Here is a 26,974-nt window from a genome sequence, read left to right as displayed (position 1 = left end):
TGGAGTGTTTAAAAAGAGAAATCTCATTTAGGTATAAGGGCAAAAAGGAACTGATCAGTGAGACAGAACGTCAGAAAAAGAGCTGCACTTGAATTTCATGACATGAAAATGTAACTGCAGAAATGAACTATATCATTACCTGGTACATACTATTAGTAGAATTTGTAAATATTGGGTAGATTTCACTCAATTAAAAAGATACTTATAAACCATCAATGTGCTGCCCTCCCCCCAATCATTTACATGCGAGGAACTGTGCTGGGCTTATAAAAAAAGAAGTAAAATACAGTTTTTACTCGCACGAAGAAATTATAACCCAGTAAAAAGATAAGCATCTTTACCAGCATTCCTTCCCAAGTGTTCTGAAGAATTCAGTTTTGCACAATATTGACAGATTATCCAGAAAAATAGTGCTGAGTCTTAAGTGTACGTGTGAAGAACAGTGAGCAGGGCTTTCCAGGGTCTCTCATATACTCAGTGTCTTGGGAATATCTAAGAAGGAGTTACTTTACCATGGAACGCCTTTTTCACAAAATGCAGAAACACCTCATTGAAAGAGTTTTCCTTGAAGTACCATATTAGAAAATGTTTTTATAGAAAAGTAAATGTTATATACAGTCAGAGTTCCAGGATTCATTTGTGTTCCCATCCTATGGACAGATCCCTGATGGGACCCAAGGGGGATGGTTGGAGGAAAGAGCCAAGATGGAAGGGACATGAGGGAAGGAACGTTGTGCTCCCCTCCCCCAGAGCAAGCCCAGTTGTACCCTGCTTCCCTGGGCAGAGTGGGGGATGCAGAGCGTTTGTGGTTTGAATGTCTGACTGAACAAGGACGTCCTCATGTTAATGGATCACCTGCAGGTGATCGAGTTGGAGATCCCTGACATACGACACGGACTTTTCCCAAATGGTTCTGGTTTCCCAGAACTTTATACTCTCTAAGAAATCGACTTTTATTTTAAAAAGAGCAAAAACAAACACAGTTACCACTAGGTGAGAGAAACTTCTTTAGGTGAGAAATTGCATTAGTGAAAGAATGTTACTGTCCCTGGCTATCTCTCCTTTTTTTCTCTCCAGTTCTAGAACGTGGCAGAACAAAGGAAGCAGACATGTTTAAAAGGCCCTGTGCTTCTGAAGGACTCTCTTTAGTCAGAAGAGGTTAACTCTGGGGAGGTTTAAAAAAAAAAAAAACAAAAAAACAGTCCTATTTGATTCTCAAAAGAATCATCTGGGATTGCTTTTCCACAGGCTTCCTGGTGACTCTCCTGTTGCTGAACCATTTTTGTTTTGTGTTGTTTGTCGAGGGTGGGATACAGTTGGAAAAGAAGGCAGAGAGGTCCTTAACAGTCATGGGAAGCTATGGTTTTGTTCTTCAAAATTCAATAAGAAGAGACACTCACTGGTCCTGCATTTGCCCATCTGATGCCAAAGCCTACCCCTCTCATTTTTTCTGTATTATGGACTCCTCAGCTTTTTCCACAGGTGGGCTTCAGAAAGACTAAGGAATCTGCATTTCAGTGGAATGGTAAATTCAGAGTAAAGACTTAATGTTTTGTGGGGGCTACTTACTGCAAGAACTGCCCTGTCTCGTTCCACCAAGTCTGCAAGCTTATCCAACAGACGGCCTCTCTCAGAAGCATCCATCCTTCTCCACACAGAACCAAGAGAGAAAGCCAGGCGGGCTGCCTGCACCGCTTTGTCTATGTCTGCCTGTTAGAGAGAGACACAGAGAGAGAGGCACAACTCAGGAGAGATCACGTTCCAAATAAAGAACCACCTGCTTTCAGGAAAAAGGTGATGAACAAATGTCAGTGCTGGTGTCTGGAGAGCATAAGCTTAGTGCTCCATTGTGTGAAGGCAATTATTTCAATATTTTGCTAAAAAAGGACATACCTTGTCTGCTTCTTGAACTTCACACACCTGCTCTCCTGTGGCTGGATTATAGACAGGGAACGCTCTCCCGCTCTCTGAGTTCTGCCACTCATTGTTAATAAAAATCTAAGGGGGCAGACAAAAGAAGGGGATCGGTGAGATGGGTGGTAGGAAGCCAACCAACAGCCAAGTATTATGGAAGTACCATGATAGTAATATTTGTTCACTGTGTTTAATGGCCTATAAGTGAAGTACAGAATTTGAAGCATTACCAGAGCCCCTTGAACAGCACTCAGCCCAGCATCTCTCGGAATTCAGGAATTTATTCTATGCTCAAGGTTTATTCTACCTCAAGGTTATCCAAAGATGAAAAGTAGTTCTTACCTTTAGTGAACCTCCAACCAGGGTGAGAGTCAAACAAAGATGGAAGGACAGAGTGTCCCATACATACACACAATACACTGAGGATAGTAAAATCACAGAACAAGCTAATAGTCATCAAGATTTAGATCCTAGTTTTTCTGTCAGAGGCGTAAGTAACTTCACAGGGGAACTTGAAGGCTGCTGGAATAAGTAAGCATTCACTTAATTTATAGTCAGATCCTGAACTGAGCAATGACTGAGCAAACTGATCAGTGAGCTAAACAAGTTACATGTGCAGATCCAAGTTAGACTGCTTTCCCTTTGCTGGGCAGGCTACACAGCTCAGCAAAGGGAAAAGGTCTTTCAGACTGATCTCTCACGGATTTCTTTCTTTCTTCCTTTTTTCAGAGAAACATTCTATTACTGGATTATTATTATTATAGAAGGATATGATAAAGGATATAGACAGACATGCAGATAGCCATACGTAATAAATTTCACTTATATACAAGCACACATAAGTGTGTGTGTGTCTCCTGGATTTCTTTAGCCCATTGGTTTCCTTATTAAGGAAATGGAAACAATGAATTCTGGAACACTGAAAAGAAATTTTAAAAAATGAAAAATTTTATAAAAGGAAAGAGAGATTCTATCAAAATGGCAAAGAGACTAAAAGTTTAAAATACTATTCAAGTTAATATCTCAGAAGATTTCTAAGAAATGAGGTGAACAAAAAGAGAAAGTACAGGCAAAAGAAATGTAAAAATTTTTATTGATACTAAAGAGAGAAACCCAAACAAATATTTTTGGACTATGAAAGCTCAAAGAACACAAAGATGTTTTACCCTATAAAATTTGTCACCTGACAATGAAAGTTTCCAAACTTATGAGATATCAGTCGATTTAAAATAAACACAGTGGGGGCGCCTGAGTGGCTCAATGGGTTAAGCCTCTGCCTTCAGCTCACGTTGTGATCCCAGGATCCTGGGATCAAGCCCCACATTGGGCTCGCTGCTCAGCAGGGAGCCTGCTTCCCCCTTCTCTCTCTGCCTGCCTCTCTGCCTCTACTTGTGATCTCTCTCTCTCTACCAAATAAATCAAAAATAAAAAAATAAAATAAAATAAGCACAATGAAAAACTTATCTGGTACTGCCTACCATTTCGATAGTCACAGATGATGCTAATGAGGATATTATCTACAATTTTAAATACCAAGTTCTAGATTATTCTGAAACTTGATTTTCCATTGATTTGATTAAAAAAAAAAAAAAAAAAAGCCTGCGTTGAAGGAACCTTCTTTTCCTGAAGGTTTTCTTAAAGATTTTATTTATTTATTTATTTACTGAAAGCAGGAGTTGGGGGAGGGGCAGAGAGAGAAATCTTAAGCAGACTTCGCACAGTTCAAGGAGCCTAATGCAGGGCTCAGATCCAGGACCGTGATATGATGACCTGAGCTGAAATCAGAGTCGGATGGATGGTCAACAAACTGAGCCACCCAGGAGCCCCCTGAAGGCTTTTTAAGATACACGGGGAAAAAACTTAAGTCTGCCTAAGTACTTAATTCATATGTAACAAGTACAAACACAATGACCTAGTAATTTCATAACATTTTAAGTGTGCAATTTATAGACATGCTTCATGTAATATATTCGTTTATTCAATAAACCCTTAGTTACTTCTAAACACAAGACAATCAAAGATGACTAGCAGTTCCAGCCCCCCAGGGTCTTCCAGTCTCTCGTAGTTCATTAAATATTCCAACAACCCTAATGACAGGATTTTATTATCTCTACTGAAGATGGGAAAGTTGAGAGAAAGGGAGGTTAAGAGTCTGAGGAAGCAGGTTCTCACTGTGGCTCTGAGTCAGTCCTCTGCTCTCTCTACTACATCAAAGTTTGCAGGATTGCCCAGCCCAAAGAAATGCAACTAGTTAGTGGCCAAGCCTGAATCAGATCCATAGTTTTTGGACTCCTGGTCTGGCTCTCTTTCCACTCCGCTTATCAAACTTCTTAATAGTTCCCAGCTCATCAGATCTGTGTACTCCTTTGAAACACAATATGATCTCCGAGGAAACAAAGGGAAAAAAATTAAGAGATCAGTTTCGTTTCTAGAGCATTGTCAGGTTTAAGGAAGAGGGGTCTTGTCACTATTTCTTGTTCCCTTTCTTCACAATTTGAATGAAACTTCTTAAACTTTTTAATCCACTTTATTTAACTTTGGTACCGAGCAGTTCTACCTAGATGTAAGAATTGATATTTCATGACTTTTTCGATTCTTAGAGGTCTTCCAAAGATCAAAAAGAAAAATTACTTTTTTTTTTTTTAACAGGATGAAACTGATTCATTCTCTTACTGTTTTCATTCAGGTACATGGATCATCTTATCCATTTAGATACATGATATGACCTTAGTGATCTTTCCCTGTATCTTGAAATATTTTGCTGTTTCATCATCCTAGGAATCATCCCATTATCACTCATCATTTATTTCCAACCATGCTAAAAAAGAACAAAACAAAAAATTATGGCACTGTCAAGAAATGAATAAACACATCACAACTACCTCATCATCCTTCAGTTTTCTTATTGCGCTGTCCAAATGAATGGAGCATCTTTCAAAACCACATACAAAAAGTCTAGAGATATCATCTTTGTCATTCTTTTTTAAAAACATTTTATTTATTTATATGACACACAGAGATCACAAGTAGGCAGAGAAGCAGGCAGAGAGAGAGGAAGGGAAGCAGGCTCTCTGCTGAGCAGAGAGCCCGATGTGAGGCTTGATCCCAGGACCCTGGGATCATGACCTGAGCTTAAAGGCAGAGGCTTTAACTCAATGAGCCACCCAGATGCCCCTCTTTGTTATATTCTTTACACTTTTTATTGGAAAGCTAGGAATTCAGGAATTTTCATCCCAGCCCATGGTAAGAAAGAGAAGACTAACAGAGAGAGGTATTTCACAATTGTAGATGAGTCAGAAGACAAAGGCAAAGAGACAGACACATGGGAGACTCTATGGATGAGGGTAAAGTCAACAAAGCAAAATCTTGGACTATGAGTCTTTAAGATAAATCAATAAATTTTCTTAAATTCAAGAATCAAAAAACAAACATAAATAGAGAAAATATGATATTCTAACTCATTCAATAATTATTTACTATTTTACAACAAGAACCTAGATGAACCTGATTTGCCAAAAGCATGTGTGACAATTGCTTTAGCTTTTATGATATTTGTAGGTAAAATTTACTTGTATGATTCATATATAAATAAATGCTGAAGATAGGTGTATATATAAAAATGTCTGAAAAACAGATATTATGTAGAAAAGAAAAATTTCATTGGATTGCTCAATCTGTTTATAAAACTAAAAAAGGGAACATTCTGTAATTATGGAACAAAAAGATAGCCATCCTCTTTTATACAGAATTATGAGCACTCAAAATTTCAATACTATTACATTGTGAAACTGCACATGCAAGAAGAACCAGAAGTAACAATAAGCTATAACCTATTAGAGGTGGGCTTAAAATCTGGAATCAGTATTTATGACACGAATATTTCCTATTTCATACATAGCTGATGAGCAGATAGTTACATTCGAAGGCCCTCGCCCATTTCAGGGCAATACCTCCAAACACCCAGGAAAATATGGAAAAAAATTTGGTTTGCTATGTTTAAATTCTTATTTTATTGGTTTCACTATTTATTCTTACTTATGTAAATTTTTCATAAAATAATTTAAATTTAAAAAGCATAAAGAGTCCACTGGACCCAGAAGGTAAATGTGAGGATTATTCTCCCTGGTACACTGAAGGTGAAAATATTTGGTATTTTTATTTTTATTTTTTATTTTTTAAAGATTTTATTTATTTATTTGACAGAGATCACAAGTAGGCAGAGAGGCAGGCAGAGAGGGAGGGGGAAGCAGGCTCCCTGCTGAGCAGAGAGCCCAATGTGGGGCTCTATCCCAGGACCCTGGGATCATGATCTGAGCTGAAGACAGAGGCTTTAACCCACTGAGCCACCCAGGCGCCCATATTTGGTATTTGTACTAGGTTATTCTTTTTTGAGACTGAGCCTTATGACAATTAAAAACAGGTACTGATAACTTTGTTGGTACATAGGCTAACAAATACCTCCAATACTTGAAGGTTTTCAGCTTCTTTTCAGCTTCTCAGCTTTTCAGCTTCAAAATTTCAAAGTTTTGAGTACTGTCTAAGGTGTTCTTCTCCAACCAGGGATCATTGGAGAAATCGTTTATTTCAGGGGTGTAGTTGGAAAAACAGAGGATGATCCTGGAATACTGCAGTGCTGGAAATCAAGTACATACTCAAAAACTGATGGCAACATACCAAAAAGATACAAGAGCTGATGTGAAGGGGCTCCCATTGACCAAAACTGGGATAATTTAAGCAACAAAATAAATGATAGCAGGGGATTATCACTCACAGAATGAAAAAAAGGCATCCCAGAGCCCATAATTATAGAAATTTTTTAATGACTATGTAAGTGGGGGATAAGGAAAGCTCTAGTTCACAAAAGAATTCCCACTAATAGCTGTGAAGGAATGATGGAATTAGATAATCACCATTTGTCAAATACCACAGTAGTAATTGCTGGAGGCAAAAATCATCAATGGGTGGTAAAATCAGTGGATAAAAATATAATGAAAGACTGGATGTTTTTGTAGTCTCAAAGGATCTTCCCTCAAAATACTTAGTAATTACAAAGGGAAAATAGGTACTTTATGTTGAAGAAACTTAGCACGACAGCACCTTAAGCAAGAGACCAATGTTAATATCACTAGTAATGGGACAAATTGTTATTGACATTTTATCTGCTTATTTTAACAATAATTAGAAAGCTGTGTTGAAATCTCTTGCTTTGGTAGTGGATTTGTCAATACATCGCTTAGGGTCGTCATTTTTATCTTTATAGATTTTAGGTTATTTTTATTAGTGAATATAAGAGCATAACTGTTATGTCCTCTGGTTAAACAGAACCATTTATCAATATGAAGTGGTCCTCTTCATTACTAAAAAAAGCTTTGTGTCTTATAGCCTATTTTGTTTAATATTAGTAAAGCTACCTAAGCTCAATGTCCATTAACCACTCATATTTTCCATCCCCCCTTTTAAAATCTTTTAATATAAAAATAGCTTTATTTTTTTTCAATGTGGGATATATTCTTCTAAACAATTTAAACTATACAAAAAAACAGAGAAAGTAGAAAATCACCTCAAATTTCATTATCCACAGACAACCAAAGTTCACACATTCATATCTCTAGGCCCAATACATATACATATATTAATAATATGTATATAATTTTATAAAACAAGATCATATCTGCATGAGTTTTACAACTTGCTATTAAAAACCTAATATGCTTATAGACATTTTTAATGGTTTCTTTATATTCCAATATGTATGTTTACATGTATACTAGATAGGGGACTGTGCAGGTTGCACGTATATGTGTAGCTTAATTTACTTACTCACTTGATCTTCTACTGAAAAATGCTTCTTCATTTCCATTCATCTCCTTTTTTCTTTGTGTTGCATTTGGACTGTTTCTTCCATTTCTCTTTACCTGGGTCTAATCTGGTAATTTCAATGTCTATTTTTATTTCTAAAAGTTATGCTTTGTTCTTTTTCAAATCTGCCTGGACATGTTGTTTTGGTTTTAAAAATTAACACTTTGGGGTGCCTGGATGGCTCAGTGGGTTAAGCCTCTGCCTTCGGCTCAGGTCATGATCTCAGAGTCCTGGGATCAAGTCCCGCATCAGGCTCTCTGCTCAGTGGGGAGCCTGCTTCCTCCTCTCTCTCTCTCTCTCTGCCTATCTCTCTGTCAAATAAATAAATAAAAATCTTTTAAAAAATTAATACTTTAATATTTAGAACCATTCTGAATTTGTAGAATACTGAGCATATAGTACAGAGATGTCTCATATATCCCTATGTTCCCCTCCTCAGTTTCTTCTCTTTTTAATATCTAAAAGATATCTTTGATATAATTTATAATATCTTAGAGTGGTGCATTTGTCACAGTTTATGGACTGGTATTGATATTTTATTAACTGGTATATAGTTTAAATTAGGCTTTACTCTTTGTGTTTTATACTTCTGTGAGTTTTGAAAAATGTGTATCACATATCCACCACTGCAGTATAATACACAATAGTTTCTTCACTGCCCTAAAATCCTGTACTATCATCAATTCATCTCATCCTCTTCCAACAAACCCTTGATAAACACTTCTTTTTATTGTTGTTGTTTTACTGTCTCCATCAATTTACCTTTCCCAGAATGTCACATAATTAGAGTCTCATAACAGGTAGCCTCTTCAAACTAGCTTTTTTTCACTTAGTAGTCTGCATTTAAGTTTCCTTCATATTTTTGTCATGGCTTGTTAGACTTTTTTTAAGGCTGATCATATTCAGTTGTATGGATATTCCAAAATTTATCTACTTACCTTTTAAAGGATATTTTGATTTCTTCCACTGTAGGGAAGTTATGGATAAAATTATTGTGTGCAGGTTTTTGTATGAACATGAAGTTTCAACTAATTTGAATAAATGCCTAGGATTGTGATTGCTGGATTATGTAGTAAGATTGTTCTTAGATCTGTAAGAAACTGTCAAACTGTCTTCCAAAAGTGGAGTGTGTCATTTTGCATTCCCTCCTGCAATGAATGAGAGCTTTTGTTGCTTCACATTCTCATCAACACTTGGTCTTGTCAGTTTTTTGGATTTTAACCACTCTGATGTGTGTGTGGTAGTTATCTTGTTGTTCTAGTTTGAAATTCCCTAATGACATATGATGCTGAAAATTGTTTCATATGCTCATTTGCTGTCTGTTTATCTTCTCTGCTGAGGTGTCTTAGATCTTTTGCCCATTGTTTGAGGTGTTTTCTTGCTGTTGAATTTTGAGAGTTGTTTGTATATTTTGGATACAAGTCCTTATCAGATATGTGTTTTGTAAATATTTTCTCCCAGTTTATGGCTTGTCTTTTCATTCCCTTTCATAGTGTCTTTGCAGATTAAAAAAAAAAAAAGTTATTCATTTTCATGGATCATGCTTTTGTTGTATCTAAAAACTCATTGCCAAACTCAAGGCCATCAATATTTTTTCCTATGTTATCTTTTAGGAGTTCTATTACATTTATGTAATAGTCAGTTTTGAGTTAATTTTCGTGAAGGTGTAAAGTCAGTGTCCAGATTCATTTTTTGCATGTGAATATCTAGTCTTTCCAGTATCAGTTGTCAAAAAGACTATTCTTTGTCCATCATTGCCTTTGCTCCTTTGTCAAAGATCAGTTGACTATATTTATGTGCATTTATTTTTGGTCTCTCTACTCTATTCCATTAATCTATTTGTCTATTCTTTTGCCAACACACTGTCTTGATTACTATAGCCTCACAGAAATTCCTGAAGTTGGGTACCATAGATCCTACAATTTTCTTCTTCTCCTTCAATACCATTGGGTCTTTCACTTCTCACTATAAACCTTAGAATTAGTTTGTCGATATTGACAAAGTACCTTATCATGATTTTGATTGGGACTGCATGAATCTACAAATCAAATTGGAAAGAAGTGACATCTTAATAATATTGAATATTCCAATCCATGGAATATCTTTCCATTTACTTAGATCTCCTTTGATTAATTTCATCAAGAGTTTTCCTTATAAAAATCTTACACATATTTTGTTAGACTTATGCCTATGTAGTTCTCTTTTTTGTGGTAATATAAAGGTATTGTGTTTTGTATTTCAAATTCCAACTGTCCATTGCTGAGATATAGAAAAGCAAATGACTTTTTACATTAACCTTATATCTTGCATCATTTATTAGTTCCAGAAGGGTTTTTTATGGTTCTGAGTTTTGTTTTTGGTAAATTCTTAGGAATTTTCTACCTCGACAATCATGTCATCTCTGAACAAAGACAGTTTTATTTCTTCCTTCCCACTTTCTTTCCTTTTCTGGGCTAACTGTATTAGCCAGGACTTCTAGCACAATGTTGAAAAGGAGTGGCAAAAGGGAGGTTCTTGTTCCCAATCACAGACAGAGAGCATCTAAATTTCTCATTAGGCATGATATTAGCTATAGGTTTTATGTAGATGTTTATCCCAGAGTTGAGGAAATTCCTCTTATTTTTAGTTTGTTGGGAGTTTTCACCATGAATGGGTGTTAGGTTTTGTCAAATGCTAATTCTAAATGTATAGATACTATCATAAGATCTTTTTCATTAACCTGTTGATGTGACAAATTGTATTAAATGATTTTTGAATTTTGAACCAGTCTTGTGTACCTGGAATAAATCTACATTGTTGTCGTGTATGTATTATTGGATTTTATGTGCCAATATTCTTTAGGGTTTTTGCATTTAGGATAATAAGAGGTACTGGTCTGTAATTTTTCTTTCCTGTAAATGTCGTTGTCTGGTTTTGGTACTAGAGTAATGCTGGCCATTATAAAATGACTTGGGAAATGTTCCTTTTGCTTCCATTTTCTGTTAAGAAGATTGCAGAGAATTGGTATGTTACTTATCAATGAAACCGTCTGGACCAGTGCTCCTTTTTTTTTTTTTTGTAAGTTATTAATTACTAATTCAACTTCTTAAATTTGTATGGCCCCATCTAGGGTTAGCCAATAGGTGTTTCCATCCTCAACTATTCCTTTGTGGTGTCATTTAGGTCAACCTCCCAAGAAGAGCTTCTGATTAGTTCCAGCACCTTTTTTTCAAGTGCCCCCAGATGTAAATTAAATGACTGTCCCTGGGTCCAAATACAGGAAACCAGGAAGAAGAAGGTCATGTAGTATAGTCTGAGACCATTAAAGGGCCAAGTCCTTGATCAGGATAATTTCTTTTTAAAAGGACTGTGGAGCAGCAGGTGACAAGTGATGAGTATCTCAGAGGAGTGGGTGCCAATTTAACAGGTGTTGAGATTTTAAGAATCTATTTTTTAAATGTCTTTGGTATTGCTATCAGAGTAATGATGATTTCAAAGAGTAAAATGGAAAAGTATTCTCTTCCCTTTAATTTTTTGGGAGAGTCTCTGTAGAAGTAGCACTATATTGCCCTTAAATATTTGGAAGAATTCAGCTGTAAATGTATCTGGGCTTGGAGTTTTCTTTGTGAGAAGAGTTTTGTTTATTTTTTTTTAACCTATAAATTCAATTTCTTTAATAAATATAGCTATTGAAGTTATCTATTTCTCCTTGTGTGAGTTTTGGTAGAATGCGCCTCTCAAGAAATTGACTCATTAGTTATCATATTTGTGGGCATACAGTTGCTCACAATATTCCTTTATTATCCTTTTAATGTCCATGATGGTCCCTCTTTCATTTCTGATATTAGTAATTTATGTCTTCTCTCTTTCTCTTTGTTAGACAGGCTAGATATTCATCAATTTTATTGACCTTTTCAAAGAACCAGCCCATGGTTTCATTGATTTTCCCTAATGTTTTCCTGTTTTCAGTTCCACTGATCTTTGGTATAATTTTTTTATTATTTCTCTTCTGCTTGCTTTAGATTTACATTACTTTTCTTTTTCTAGTTTCCTAAGGTAGAAGCTTAGACTAATTCTTATTTTCTATATATACATAACACAATGCTATAAATTTTCCACTATATAGTGTTTTCATCGCATCCCACAAATTTGATTAGTTTTATTTTCATTTCATTTCTCTTGGGACTTATTCTTTGATGCATGTGTTATTTAGAAATGTGTTATTTAACCTCCAAATATTTTGGGATTTTCCAGTGATCTTCTGTTATTAATTTATGGTTTAATTCTATTGTGGACTGAGAGTATTTTTTATATGATTTCCACTCTTTTAAATTTGTTAAAGTATGTCTTATGGCCTAGACATGGTCTATCTTTGTGAATGCACCATTTGCACTTGAGAAGTATGCATATTTTGCTGCTGTTTGATGGAGGTTTAGTTTGCTGTTCTAAGAGCTGATATTATCATTCGCTTTTATAGAAAAGCTAGCTTTTGCATTTTCCTTTTGCCCCCAATTCATTTTAAGATCAGTGTTCTTTCAATTAATCAATGCATTAAAATTAATGTATGCACTAATAGTTTTGATTTCATGTTGTAATAATATTTCATGCTATACCATGTAATAAAGCAAGAAAAAGAAATGAAAGGCAGGGGCGCCTAGGTGGCTCAGTGGGTTAAAGCCTCTGCCTTCGGCTCAGGTCATGATCTCAGGGTCCTGGGATCGAGCCCCGCATCGGGCTCTCTGCTCAGCGGGAAGCCTGCTTCTACCTCTCTCTCTGCCTGCCTCTCTGCCTACTTGTGATCTCTATCTGTCAAATGAATAAATAAAATCTTTAAAAAAAAAAAAGAAATGAAAGGCAAAAAAGGTTGAAAAGGTAATATTGTCTTGTTTTTCAGACATGACTGACTGTATAGGAATTCCTAAGAAATCTACCAAAAAAAAAAAAAAATACTGAAGGTATAATTTAGCAACGTGTCAGGATATAAGATCAATATATTATCAATAGATCATTGGAAAATGACATTTAAATGCATATATTTATACACATACATTAGTTTGTGCAAGATCTTGTTGCTTTGTGACAGAAGATCCCTCTAGAATATATAGTTTACTTTAATGCCAGAAGTGGAAACACTGGGCAGCAACTATTAATGCTTTAAATTATGTGAATTAAAAAAAAATAATCTAAGAAAGAGTCTAAAGAAGAGTTATGGTTCTTGGGTGCAATGTAACCATGTCACAAAATTGAAGGACCTGCAAAACTCTCTCCCTTCCAACCCTCCTCTGTAGAAACAGGTTTGACAGAAAAAAAAAAAAAGCAAGTTGGAACTAAGAAAGGAACAGCTCAGCAGAAATTTTTACAGAAAAAACTGCTAAATGTTTACTAAAAGCCTATTCTAGAGGCACCTGACAGGCCCAGTCAATGGAGCATGCAACTCTTGATCTCAGGATTGTGGGTTCGAACCCCACACTGGGTGTGGTGAGTGCCTAAAATTAAATGTTAAAAAAAAAAGAAAAAAGAAAGAAAGAAAGAAAGCCTGTTCTAAACACACAGTTGTTTGTAGGTACTACTGAAAACCCACAGAAGACTCTGGGCTTGGAGCAATGTACTTTGCTCTCTCCTGTCCTGGAACTTATAATCATGTTTCAAAGACAAGATTACTTTCTGAAAAGTTAAATTATGTAAGGTACTCTACAATTTATTGCCAAGATGAATGGTAGAGATAACCATGGCAGGAGCTGGCCTGAGACAAGGGAGATATCAGTGTGGGCTGACATGTTAGAAGAACACTTCAGGAAAACAAGAAATAATGAGGGAGTATGACCCAGGGTAGGGAACGGATAAAGTAGAAGAAAGAAACTCTATCCCTAATAAACGATTCAGCTGGCCTGATCAGCCCCTCCTCCTTGACTTCAGTTCCTCTTTGAAGATGATCTGATACCCTGGTTTAAGGAGGGTGAGAGAGAAGGAAGAAATCAAAGTCCAGCTGCTCTCCTTCCCTCCAGGATTCCCTGTACCCGGCCAGCAGATCCAGGGCTTGAGGGCCCTGGGATCCCAGTCCCACGCTCTGCTGCAGGAAGGACCGTCTTCAGAGGAAGCAGGGTGCCTCCCAGCAAGCAAGCCCCCCAAACCACGAAGACCCACAGGGTACCTAGGTTAGAAACTCATCAAGCTAGTCATAATCACAAACAGAAGGGAGACATGAGAGAAGATTCTTTCAAATGTTGTTAAGTTGAAATGTTTAGAAAGAGTTGTGATTAAAAGGCATGAAAACTATGGCAGATTCTAGGAAGAAGAGGCTCTGAAAGGATAAGGAAACTAAATACTGAAAAAATAGTGTTAGAAAGCAAGTATTTTTTAAAAATACAGTTGTATTTAACGACTGTGAAAAATAAGCCTTAGGGATTTCCTTCTAAGAAATGATGAACTGAGAAGGGAACAAAAGAGAAAGAGAAATGGAAGTAGAGGGAAAAGGAGAGGGTCCAAGAAGGAAAATAGAAAGAGCTAGAGCTCATTTCCTAGGAATGTTCCGGTACTCAATATTTTGAACTATTAAATACTGGATAACTAGCTTTCTTTCCTTTTTCCTTTTCCTTTTTTGCCATGAAAATGCAGTTAGAAAAAAAGCAGTAAAGCCAGACCAGCCAGAAAACATACGCAGCACGCGGTGGTAGAACAACGTGAGAGCCACAGACTTGTGTCATTAGAATCCTGCTCTTTGCAGACACGAATCATGTTCGTGGTTTTGGTCAACATTGCATTTTGCTAGTAGCCCACCCAATGGGATTACCCTGTAGGCGAAGTGTGGTATTCTTGGGTAGCATAATCCTGCTATCCTAAGTATGTGTACTTGGGCCAAAGGGTTCTCAGAAGCCATGCAAACAAATGCAGAAATAAAGACAAGGAACCCCAGGCAATCAGTAGGGACAACTTTGTTGTAAAAAGTCTAGTCTAAACACAGATGAACTCTTGAGGGTAAGTCTCTTAAAAAACGGGTTTCCAGGCTCTCTTCCTATTAACACCCCCCCATCCCTGCAACCCTTCCTTTATCTCCCTCAATAGTATTCACGAAGCACCTATTCACTTCTAGGCATTGTGCCTACTAGTGTCTCCTTAGATTTCTAGATTTTCTTTCTTTTCCAGTCTGAGCAAATTATGTCTTTCAGGTTAAACATGTCTGCCCGTCTCCAGTCCAGGATGCCAAGAGTGCAAGAGGGCCAAAGGGGCTCTGGTGCCAGTCATTCCAAAAGACAAAGACCATCGCTTCCATGGAGTGCATCAAAACACACCCGAATAATTTTTTAAAGGGAAAAAAATAAATCACTCCCATGATAGATTCACTCGGAGAGAACAGACTTGGCTAAAACAAACTCAATTATATATAATCAGTCCTACCTATTCTACTGCCCCATGATTCCCATATCTGAGAAGGCTCTTAACATCTGTTTTAGGAAAAAAATAGTACGAAACAGCCAACTGGTCTGAGCGGCCTTATCAGAGCCACGTTGAATTAGAGCATTTGTTACTCTGTTGAAGCAACATGGCATGAAGGCCAAGTACACACCAATGTCAGTTGTGACATATTCCCGAATTACAAGAAACTTTTCTTGCCGTCAGCATGGTGGTAGAAGGCAGTGGGAATCGCTACTGGTAATGGTTAATGTTCATTTCTTCCTGTTCCACTTTCTATAAACAAGGTAATGCCTATACAAGCTCATTACTGTAAACTGAGCACATTTAAATTGGCAGTAAAACCAGAGTATTTACTCTAGTGCACATATAAAGTGCCTCATCCAATGTTTTGGAAATGTTTCAAGTTTTGAAACCAAGCAGCTGGCAGCTTTACAAGCCAAACCTTACACTTAAATCACTCACTCTGGAAGGGTTTTCGGTGTCCCGTGTCAGGTAGTACCATTCAGCAGACGTTCATTCCCCCACCCCTTGGATTCTTTTGCAATAAATTTGCATTCACAGGGCTCTTATAATTCTTCCAGCACCGCAGACTCCGATGGCTGTTGATTAAATGTATATATCCTGTGCATTTAATCTGACTTTCATTATGGCCACTTCGTAAAAACGCCACAGACGGGACAAGCGATGACACATAGCGAGAACCTGGAATCCCTGCAAAGCCTCAGATTAGGTTTTTTCTCCTTCTTTATTAATAGTGACCATTTTGTGGCCTAGCTCTAAATCAGCCAAAGTATTTGACAGCAAATGTTCCTATCTATGGATTATATATAACCTGTCCCACGCACCAGATGAAAAAGGGATAACCCTGGGAAAGGAAGGGCTTGCTTCCATGTAAATCATGTTACAAATTGGACAACACCCAGAGAGTTCATTGTTCAGCCTCAATTGTGAAGGCCATTCCCATTTACTATTCCCCTCGAATCGATGTTAATTAAGGCGGACTGAGACCATAAATCAGCCTGGGAGTTTTACAGTGTAATTCAGCATTAAGCATATATATTTAAATTAAAAGTAACTGATTAACCACTAGAGTTTTTCCAGAAGTGGCTGGGGCCATTTCTTTATAATGAAGACGTGTCATCTTTCATTTTTGTGAAGAGAGGACATGAAAGAAATCCGTACTATCTTCTAAAAGGGGGAATTAAGGCTAGGAAGTGAGTCACAACACTGGTTATGGGGAGAGGGGAGCTGGAAAGAGAGAGGGAAAAGGAGGACAGCAGAGAAGAGCTGCATGTCAAGGAGAAGCAGGTGGCATCTTCTCTCCGTCTCCCTTCAAGTCCTTAACTCTTCCTCTAGCTCCAATCATTGGCTCCACACCTACCAGATGTTAGGCTCCGTGCTGGGAATGGGGGTAGAGAGGAAGAAGTAAGAATCAGCACATGCCCTTGGAATAGGGTTTAGTCCTGTAGAGGGAAAGACTGTCACAGTAACCAGCTATCACAACAACATTCACAAGTATTTGTGGAAGACCCACTATGGATATGCTTCCAAAACAATATAATTCATATTCCAACTCTAGGAAACACTAGACCAGTCATGTGTGTGCCTCAGAGAAACCCCACCAAAGAACCACACCTGCCTGACAGAAGCCAGGAAAACACCCTTGTGGAGGACAGGACCCAGGCTTCATCAGAAAAAGCACCGGCTCTGTGAACCCACAGCTAAAAAGGCAGGGTTGTCTGATGAGGGGGTCCTTCTTCAAGAGCCGTGCTAACAGAGTCCATCTGTACATGCCTCACTACACGGTGAACAGGAAAACAACCCGCAGAGAGAGAACCTGGAACAGGAATTTGTTTTAAGCCAAAGTGCGTGCATAACGCACAGGCAGTGAGTAATTCAGATATCAACATCACTAGATGCCCACAGTATCCAGAGCATTTTCACTTAATCTATGTCACAAACCTGCGATGTAGGTATTTTCCTTCCAGATGTGTAAATGAGGGCTCAGGTTACAAGTGCACGTTTATACTGCAAATAATTTACAGGGCAGAAAGTTGAACGTAGGTCTCTAAATGCTAACTACAAAGCTTTTCCATTCCTCTCAACATTATTGGTTCCCCACCCCCAACCCCACCCCTTGTCTCTGCTAAACTATAACTTTAAGTTAAAGATCTGTGTTCCTTAGGCCAAAAGCAAGAACACTGCCCATCAAGTCAGAATCGAAAACCCAACCAATCAAAAGAATAAAAGTTAACATGTGGTAAAAGTTAACATGTGAGTGCTTACTATGTTCCAGGCACTGTTCTAGACACTGTCCATGTATTAATTTATTTAATGCTCAATTTAATTGAGGATTATTATAAATTAATTAATTTAATCCTCAAAATGATCCCATGCGATAGGTATTATCATTATCCCTGTTTTATAGAGGAGGAAGTTGAAGCTCAGAGATATGAGGAGCTCGCCCAGGACTAGGCATGTGGTGGAACTGGGACTTAAAACCCACAGTCTGACATGCTGTGGGTCAAACTCAGCCTCAGCCCTGGACCCTGACGAGTGCCTGGGTGCAGTTTCCTTTGCTGCTGAGTGACCTTCCAGGGGACATTTGTGCTGTTCCAAAGTTAATATGCATGTTTCTTCCCAAGGGGTCGGTTCCTTCATAATCTGGTCCCAACCAGCCTTTCTGGTCTCATCTCTGGCCATCTCTCACCCAAGTATCTAAGCTGGAGTAACATCCACAACAGGATACCATTCCTGTAAGTGCAAAACAGCTCATGACAAAACAACACCGTGCTTCCCATCAAGGATGTGTCTATGTCTAGATACACAGTCGAGTGGTGTCTGTGGAGGAAACAAGACCGACCTTGCGTGTAGTGTGCCCTAAACCGAGGAGCACAAGGATATAAGGATATAAAACTGTAGACCAAAGTTCCTTCCCATGCCCCCTCTACTGAAATCACATCAAGCATGCTAGAAATTGTTATGAGTAAGGACCTTGGAGCCTGCTGTTCTTCCCTTCCTTCTTTACCTGACACATTAGGATTGTGGCCATCCTTCAAAATTCAGTTCAAATACTTGAGAAAGCCTTCCCAAATCCCTTCAGAGCTAACTGCTGGCTCTCTGACTTCCGCCTGTGTATCGTAGTGTCTTATCACACTTTACCCATGCCCCTTCCCCCAGACTGTTGGCTCCTTAAGGACAAACACCATGTCACTAGGTCATCTTTGTTTTTTTATCTCCAGGACCTAGAAAGGGAGCAGTGAAATGGTAGTTGCTCAATAAATGTTTAGACGTATTTGTATTTCCCAAGAAGCAAATGCTTTCTTTCACAAAAACCAAAACTGTGTGTATTTTAATTCCAGGAGCCAGATCCCTGGACTCCTAGAACCATTTTCATCCATCCAGAGAATTAGGCCCCCACTTGGCACTGCATACTATCCCACTAATACTACATGCTTCCTTCTTGTCTGGATTGAGGCTATGACAATCAGTTTTCACCAGCACACGGTTCTGGGTAGACACTGCTACACTGAGATAATGGAGTTATTTACTCCCCTAAAAAGACCGCAGAGCCACAGGACCTTGTGAAACCTCTTTAGGAGAAAGGTGGTTCAGAAGGAACCCCTTTCTCTGGCATCCTGGATAAGGACACCTGAGCTGTCATGAGTGATCTCAACTGCAAAGGGTCCTCATCTGACCATTACCGATTATGTAATGTGGTTGGTTATTCAAACTAAGCCAAGGGGCTTCTTTGTAAGGGACATCACTTTAACAGCCTTATTTTCTCCTGCTGCCCTCAGTTTCACACTAACTGTTCAGCAAGTCTCCCAGGTCTCTAAGCCCTCAGCATCCATGTCTATGACGGTCTCATTCTTGGTCACTGAAGACAGGCTAACCTAGGGCACTTTAATAAAGTCTTCTATCCAGCCCCTTGACAGATGTTGATCAATCTTAATTGATCGATTAATCGATCACAGTATCTTCCAGTTGAACTTCTAAATACTTTCAACATGGCATGTTAGAAAGCTAGTGCCACCTGAATGGAAGATGTCTGCCCTAATGGCTTACAAGTTCTAGTGACTGGGTTCATCTGAGATACTGGGAATCCGAAAAGCATGGCCACCAGTGGGCGCTCAAGAGGAGTTTATTGGAAGTTCTGTGATACCACAGCCTTGTGTCTCTCCTCCTCCAAGCATATGCTGATGCTTCTAGAACCATTTCAACAACGTATCTCTGTGCCCATGGCACAGTCCATCCTCTGGGTTCAGAAATGGCGGTCTCCTTTTCCAGTTATGTCTAGTACTTGACCAAGCAACTGATGTACTAGAAAGACACCATTCTGAAAAAGGGAAATTCAGGTGGAAAAGAGTTCTACAACAGACATTTTACAACTTATGCAAGGTCAACACCGAGCACAGCTGGAAACTACCCACCTCCCCCAAAGCACTGGTTTTAGTGTCTTGTGAAACTATGCGGTATGCCATCATCATTACTTTAGCAGCCAAATCTCATTAAAAACACAATTTTTTAGATGCAATAATGAATGAATACCTTTTTCTTGGTCTAAACATAGTGAGTGGAGGTCCATGGGTAAGGAAGAGACAGATCCACAGAGCTGGAAGGGGTCTTGGATATAATCCACACAAATGAGAAATGTTACTAAGTAAACTTCTCAAAAGGAATCCAATTGACCTGCCCAAGGTCACACACCAGGCCAGTAGCAGAATAGAGACTAGAAACCCCATATCCTGATTCCATCCTAGTATGTTCTCTAAATTCAGTCTTTGCTGATGCTCCTACCCAAAGCGGATGTGATGGCTGCCCAGGTCACAGGACTAATCCCACTGCATTTCGTTTACAATGTCTTTTGAACAATTATTCAGCACAAGGAATGTTGCTTGAGTCCCTTTTTCCTTCAACACAATCAAGGCAAGTGACAGCAAAATAATTTTTCATTTCCTTTCTTGAAAGCTAAATGTGTTCGGGGAGCAGTGATGATTTCTTGTCCTAATGTGATTCTGCTTAGAGATGAGGTCCTGGGATATTTTCTGCAGTACCCACCCCCCTACCCCAGGAACAGAAGAATGAATTTCTGCCAGAGGACAGGCAGCAGCCAGACTACTGTGATCTGCAGGTAGGAAATTATTTCTTGGGCTTATTAAAGAACAGTTTTGTGCTCTTACCACCACAGGGCTATGTTTGAGGTCCAGGATGGGTCCTTCAGAACCATCCTAATAACCTCCCACAGGACAGTTGGTCTTGGATGAGCAGAGGAGAAAGGGAATGACCAACCTTGACTGATTCAGGAGCTGGTAACAATTTCACTGCATCAAAGTGACTCTTTTTTCATGTGTTCCTTTCTCTGTAGAATCTAGGTACCCAAGGCTGAATAAGAAAAGGGCACCAAATGCCAAAGTCTTTATAAAATTGTCACAGCTGTTTGGCTCATGGTTCCTTTGCCCAGCTAAGGGAATTAAAGTAAAAATTCATAATGGCACTTTGTTAGGGACACTCTACACAGGCATTTGGGGGAAAATATCTGTAAGTATAATTTCCTCCTGTAAACAATTCATAGTATCCTAGATTCTGGGCAAGAAACGTTATACAGTTCCCTATCTCAGAAATGTTATCCCCTTCCTGATGGAATGTGTTTCAGAACTCTAACAAGTACAATACTCCACCGCAACAAAGGCTTCTGCCCAACAGAAGAGTCCTATCCCAAATCTGAAAAGAACAGGTATCTCAGGGTCCAAGTGGGGAGGTTTGAAATGTGAACGGGGTATGCACTGTGACTCTGAATTGAAACAATAAGGACCATAAAGACAGGCTGCTTGAAAGCCAACTCAAGGTGACTAGGTTGGTTTACACATTTTTTTTTTTCAAATGAGACCATCAGGATAACAAAGCTTTTCTCCCCAAGACAAGTGCAGAGACTGATGTTGCTTAACATATGCAATCACTGTGGCAGAGTGTTATGAGGGCTGTGTTCGTATGTCAAACAGAGCAGAAAAGTAAGGAAATCCACTGATGACTGAGGTGATTAATCTTGCATGTATTCTGTTATCTTCCTTGTAGAACCAACCAGAATAGAGTTACGGGAGCTGGAAGATCCCCATGTAAATAAAGACCAGTCTGCCTTTTACCACTTACACAATCCTGAGCCCTCTTAAATAGACTTTCAAACTCTTGGAGCTTTGTTCGCTTCTCTGTAAGAACAGAAATAAGGCCCATCTACCTTGCAGGGCTGTTGTACAATTAAGTGAGATAAAATGTGAGTGTGCCTAAAGCTTAGCTCACTAAGATGGAAGCTTCTTCCTTCTCTAAGTTCCTTGGAAAAAAAGCTCTCTTGGCTTCGTTTGGTTTCCCCTGTACTCTAACATAGCACTTAATAAGCAGCCAGTGTTCAAGAGATATAATAAATCCTATTACCAGGAAAAGAAATGAAGATGGAGCAAGAAATTCAGATGGGCTGTCCACAGGGATCCGAGTCACCTAAAAGTGGCTTTATGTTGTTTTATACATCTCAGCAGTTACCTGGATAGAGATTCAAAACGGTGAATTCAGCCACGCAAGCCAAGCCATATCACTTGGCCACTTTTGCAGCAGGAAGATAATCAAGGACAAATCAGGCTTGCCATACTTTTCAGCCCACAGCAAAGTGGCTGTGACAATACAGAGAGGCTGCCGTGAATTTTCTAATTGGGGAATGGAAACCCCCATGGAATTCCAAAGCAGCAGGCATTAATAGGAGTTAGGTGTAAATAATTTCCTATCCTCAATGAATCTTTGACATAAAGCTGCCATGTTTTATTTCCATAATAAAATGTTTTGTTTTTTTAATAGTAAATGCTTCAAATGATTTGTATTAAACCCTGCAGTGGATTGTGCCTTGGAGAATTGAATTTTGCTCAGCTTGCCACGTAAACTGCTTTGGGCTCATCAAACGAGAGTACCAGATAGCAAATCAATAACCAGACAGATCTGTCTACAGAAAAAAGTTCCATTACTTTTAATTAAGCAGTACAAAGAAGTAATTTAAGGACCTGTCATATGTTCGTTATCTCCTTTTACATGACTACTCTATTGTTTCTACTGATGTACTCTAATTGAAAGGGAGCTGCGGACAACACGGATCACACGGCACTACCATTTAACTGTACAGAATTAAATTTCTCTTGTAATCCAGAATTGTACTGATGCTCACCTCAGAGCACTACTCTGCGAAGCTGGTAGCCTTTACATACTATAATCAAAGGCGAAAAGGTTATTTTTAACTCTGATTAAAAAATATCCCCATCTTATTTTACTTCTAATTAAGAGGCTACCTATGAAAGTAAAAGAATGAAGCCAATGTTTAGATCGTTTATGGGCAAGAACCTTCTGTTGAACTAGGTAGTTAGGGCAAAAGTGATTCTGTTGACTTCTGTTCTTTGCTTTGCTTCACGCCAAAACATCTGGCTAAAAAGTGGAAAAACACCCAAATGGCATTGGAGAGGAAAACACCTAGATGATTGATTGTGTTTTTCACTTTAAAGTCGGGGTTTTGATATTATAGAGACACGGCCTCGGTTCAATAGGTGTAATCTCTTACTGGCAAAAGCATGGTTTTACAAAGCTTGCTTTGACAAGGATTAATTTATCAATTCTAACTTTAAGTCAATTAACTATTTCAAATAATGGTCCCAATATTGTATGCTTCGAACCCCACTTACCCTGAGTCTTAGCCTGAAAGGCAAGAATAGGGAAAAGTCTTCACTAGAAAAGACGGCAAACTAGACTTTCCAAGTATGCAGACAGCACAAGGTCAAAAGAACAGAGAAATGAGAGACAACATTTAACAACAGCTTTAAACTATTAATCCAAAGTGATTGTGTCAGAGTGTTTAAAAATGAAGGTTGTATGCGCAGCCCATTACACTAATGTGCAATGATTACATGACTTGTGTTAGTGTTGTAAACAGAAGGAAGTTAGGACCTCAGCAACTCTAGGTAGCGAAGATCCACCCGGCTTTTCCTGTATCCATCTAACCTCAAGGTCTGTTTCTGAAAGTGAAAGGACACTGATGAGAGTCCAGAGACAAAAGGTCATTCATTAGTCATGTTCCCAGAGGACAGTTCAGTTTGGGCAGCCTTCAGGGGACAAGGTTAGATCTGAACAAACTGGGAGGTATGGTAAGCGGTGGGGGAGGCTGGCCTCTTTTCCTAAGAAGGCTGCCTGGACGGTTCAGATTAAAGGGCTCCGGGGTAATTCCAGGGACCTGTGATTCAGATCAGGGAAGACCTAGATAGAGTTCCATTTGACTCTGGATTCCAAAGGGCATGGCAAGATATTTCTACCACAGAACAAAATGGTCTAGTTTTCCCAGTCCTTTATCAAATGACCATTTGGCTAGTACATAGTCAAACTAGGAAGTCCTTCCTTTAGGTCTTGTTTAACCACAAAAATGGACAAAAGTATCCTAAAATCAAGTTCTGCCTCCGCACTATTCCCATACCATATATATATTCCTATGTGTAGAAAGATTACTAGATGGTATGACTTGGTATGCCCTTAAAACTTTCTGTGGCTCAATTTTCTCATTTGTAAAATAAGATAATAAAACCACCTCACCCAGTGGATGTACGAATTTTTTGGACTACTGAAAAGTCTGCAATAGTGTGTACTCAAACTTTTAACTGATTCAGATTCTGAATGTAAGCAACCAATTCAAGGCACTTGATTAGTGCTCTTAAAAAGCTAGTCACTGCTTGTTCTGTGTTTGCTTGTTTACACATTCATTTACTCTTCTCATTGCGAGTAACTGAGTCCCCTCTGACAAGCCATCGAGCAGGGCAAAAAGATGGGGGAAGAAGGTAAAGATGTTGTGAAGGCCAACCAGCATAGGAGCAGGTCTCTGCAGAGTTTTTGATTGCTCCTCTCTTCTGACTCTCCCATGAGGACAGGGCAATGCAGGCTGGTTCAGACACACCCGGGTTGCCCGGCCCTGAGAGGGTCTGAGCAGTGGGCTGGGAAACATGCTCTGAGAAGAGGAGATTCAGCAGAGGGCTTTAAGGCCCTCCTGTCAGTCTTGAGAAAGCGGAATGTAACATGATTTCTTTTGTCTTCTGCTTAGAAACAAATGTTCCTTTGCCTATCTTCCCTAGGTTTAATTAGTCTTCTGTCTTTCTCAGAATTCAGCCTGTTCATTTGCAAATGGAAGACATCAGAAAGGCTAGTGACTGTGGGTGTAGGTGTTGGGGGGGAAGGAGGCTGAAGTGTTTATTTTCAAAGCCACAGGGGTCCCCATTTGAAAAAGCACCCAGCTTATCTCAATGTTTTTGTTTGTATGATTTTGAATTAAAAGGTTGGAGCAATTCATTTAGGAGATTAAGCTGTCTTTACAATGGGCCTAGTTGCCCTATTTACTCACTAGTGTTGCTAGGGTTTTAGAAAAAAGTCTTTCTACTATACTCTTCATTATTCCGGTGCAAGAATTTTTAAAGATTCGTTGAGTCTTTGATTTTTATTGCCAATTAATTTTACATTAAAGTGATATTTATTTGCTGGCCACAGATAAAAATCACAAGTCATCTGTATAACGGTTTAGGTTTGCCAGCTTTAGCAAATGAAAAAATACACGATGCCCAATAAAATATGAATCTCAGAAAAACAATTAAATTTCAGTATAAGTATGTCCCAAATCACTGGCAAATCATGGGGCATTCTTATATTTAAAAAGTATTCGCTATTTACCTAAAATTCAAATTTAACTAGACGCTGTATATTTTATCTGGCAATCCGACCAGGTTTTCATGGATGTTGTGCACGCTCCAAGAATGCCAAGTGGAAACTGGGAGAAATTCCATTTCATTATTTCATTATTACACTTAAACTTGCTCCTTGCAGAGTTGAAGTACTTCATCAATCGGAATAATACTACCTAGTTTATGAGCAGATAAACAGATACCTCAGGAAATCAACTGAACTTTGACTACAGGATGAGACCTACTTCTAACCACCAAAGCCCATTCACTTAGGGTAGTTTTTCTCATTACAAAAAAGTAAAACACAAAAGGGACAACTGGTATGTTTGGTTGAATTAGATCTTCATGTCATGAACTACTACATTTAAATACCAGTATCATCTTTCATTTATGTTACAAAGCAAACATCCTGTGTAAAGAGAGGCTGAAATACGCCAGCGTATATCCTAAGGTTGAAGAGGCCTTTGAAACAATAAATGTGTGATTTCTCCACAGGAGACTCAACATTTGCTTGTGACAGTAAACAAAAAGCAAGCTGAATTTTATATAGCACGATCATTTTCATGTATCTGTTGATATAGTTAGATGAAGAGAGGGATTATTGGACTTTTTCTTTTAATTAAAATTAAAATTATTGCCCTTGACTCAAACGTTAGCAAATGCTTTCAAACATAATTCTGTGTTGTAAATGATTAAATTCTTCCTCCCTCTCCACCATTACAAATATGCAAAAAGGTCTGTGTGATACTCTTCATTTAAAAGGAACTGGATTGCAGTTCATTCCTAAAACCCCTGAATTAATAAAATGTGATGATGAACTAATAAGTCTAATTGTGCATACCCAACACAGTCAATTTCATTACCCTAAAGTCACATCTAATATCTAGAAAGAAAAGTTTTTTGGCAGACCTCAAATCACCTTAATTTTTCATATTTTTTTCTTTCTTTTTAAAATAGACACCTTCTCCACAAAGGGGAAAAGAAAAGAGACATCAGATGAAAAGCTCAAATGAACCTGCAACTGACTGAGCAAGAAATCTATTTGTCATTTAAACAAAATATTAGAAAAATCTTGCGAGGACTTGATTTTGAAATAATCTCATGCTCAAGGGAAGTCTGGCTAAGAAACACCACTGAAAGCTGCCACTTGACCCGGAATTCCTCTACAAGAAAAACTAGCCATAAGTACATGTGAGACCTTATATGAGAAACTGCCGGAATGTCAACTTCATTTGCAGCGGCCCCATATGGCCTGATCGCTCTCCCTGGCATGATAAATCACTGGCAGAATCCTTACCTTCCTACGTTTGATCTCTGCTCAGCAAGATGTGGTTTTGATGTGAAGAACTCCAGATCTCTTAGGTCAGAGACAAATAGCAGTGGCACTGACCTGCAAAGCGCTAAGTCTCTATTAGACTCAAGCGAAAAGCCGAAGGCCCCAGACAAGCATCTTCGCCACAGAGTTTGCCCGACCCAGCGTGGTTTTCATAAGCTTACACGGACAGAAAACCTGCCGGGGTGGGTTGGAGGAAAAATGTCAACAAATCTTTTCTTTCTACCATCATGACCAGGGTGCTAACACGTTCCCTACAATTTAAAGAAGGAATTCTCTTGGGAGTCACTGCTCCAAAATTTCTTGTACTGTAAGTCTTTAACAAACACATTTTCTATTTCTGGTGGATCTTTATGACATGGTTAAATCACTCATTCACGGAAAGAGAATCATTAAGAGATTTCTGTGGATGGCTTTCTGGCAATTATAAGGACATCCTTGGGAAAATACTTGAAACACAGTTTTGACCAAAAATTGGGGTCCCAGAAAGACTGCAAGGAAGACGTACAAACAAGTTCAGTGTTTTCCTTCTGATCCTCATAATCCCAGGTTTGAGCCCAGGAAATGAAAGAATTCTGAAGAGTCAGGCTGGGGATCAAAAAAACCTTACAGCTCTTCCAATCCAAGCTTTTTATAAGTAGATAGGTTCATAAATAAGCATCTTATTCTGCCTTATCACCTTATAAGTAATAAAACTGATGTCCAGGGAATTTAAGTAACTAACTCAGTATCA

General features: G+C 38.6%; 1 protein-coding gene across 1 annotated transcript in view; it reads right to left on the bottom strand.

Annotated features, from left to right (window-relative positions):
* Positions 1-26,974, bottom strand: part of ALDH1A2 (aldehyde dehydrogenase 1 family member A2) — a 59,268-nt gene that overhangs the window by 18,539 nt on the left and 13,755 nt on the right. Inside the window, exons 2-3 of the mRNA XM_082734444.1 lie at positions 1,894-1,998; positions 1,489-1,710 (exon numbers count right to left, since the gene is read on the bottom strand). Of these exons, the coding sequence (XP_082590570.1) occupies positions 1,489-1,710; positions 1,894-1,998 (327 nt within the window). The remainder of the gene's footprint in view (positions 1-1,488; positions 1,711-1,893; positions 1,999-26,974) is intronic.

The sequence above is a fragment of the Mustela nivalis genome (genome assembly GCF_964662115.1).
Source record: "Mustela nivalis genome assembly, chromosome: 6".
Classification (NCBI taxonomy): domain Eukaryota; kingdom Metazoa; phylum Chordata; class Mammalia; order Carnivora; family Mustelidae; genus Mustela; species Mustela nivalis.
The sequence above is the reverse complement of the archived record's forward strand: the minus strand, read 5'-3'. Positions and strand labels throughout refer to the sequence as shown.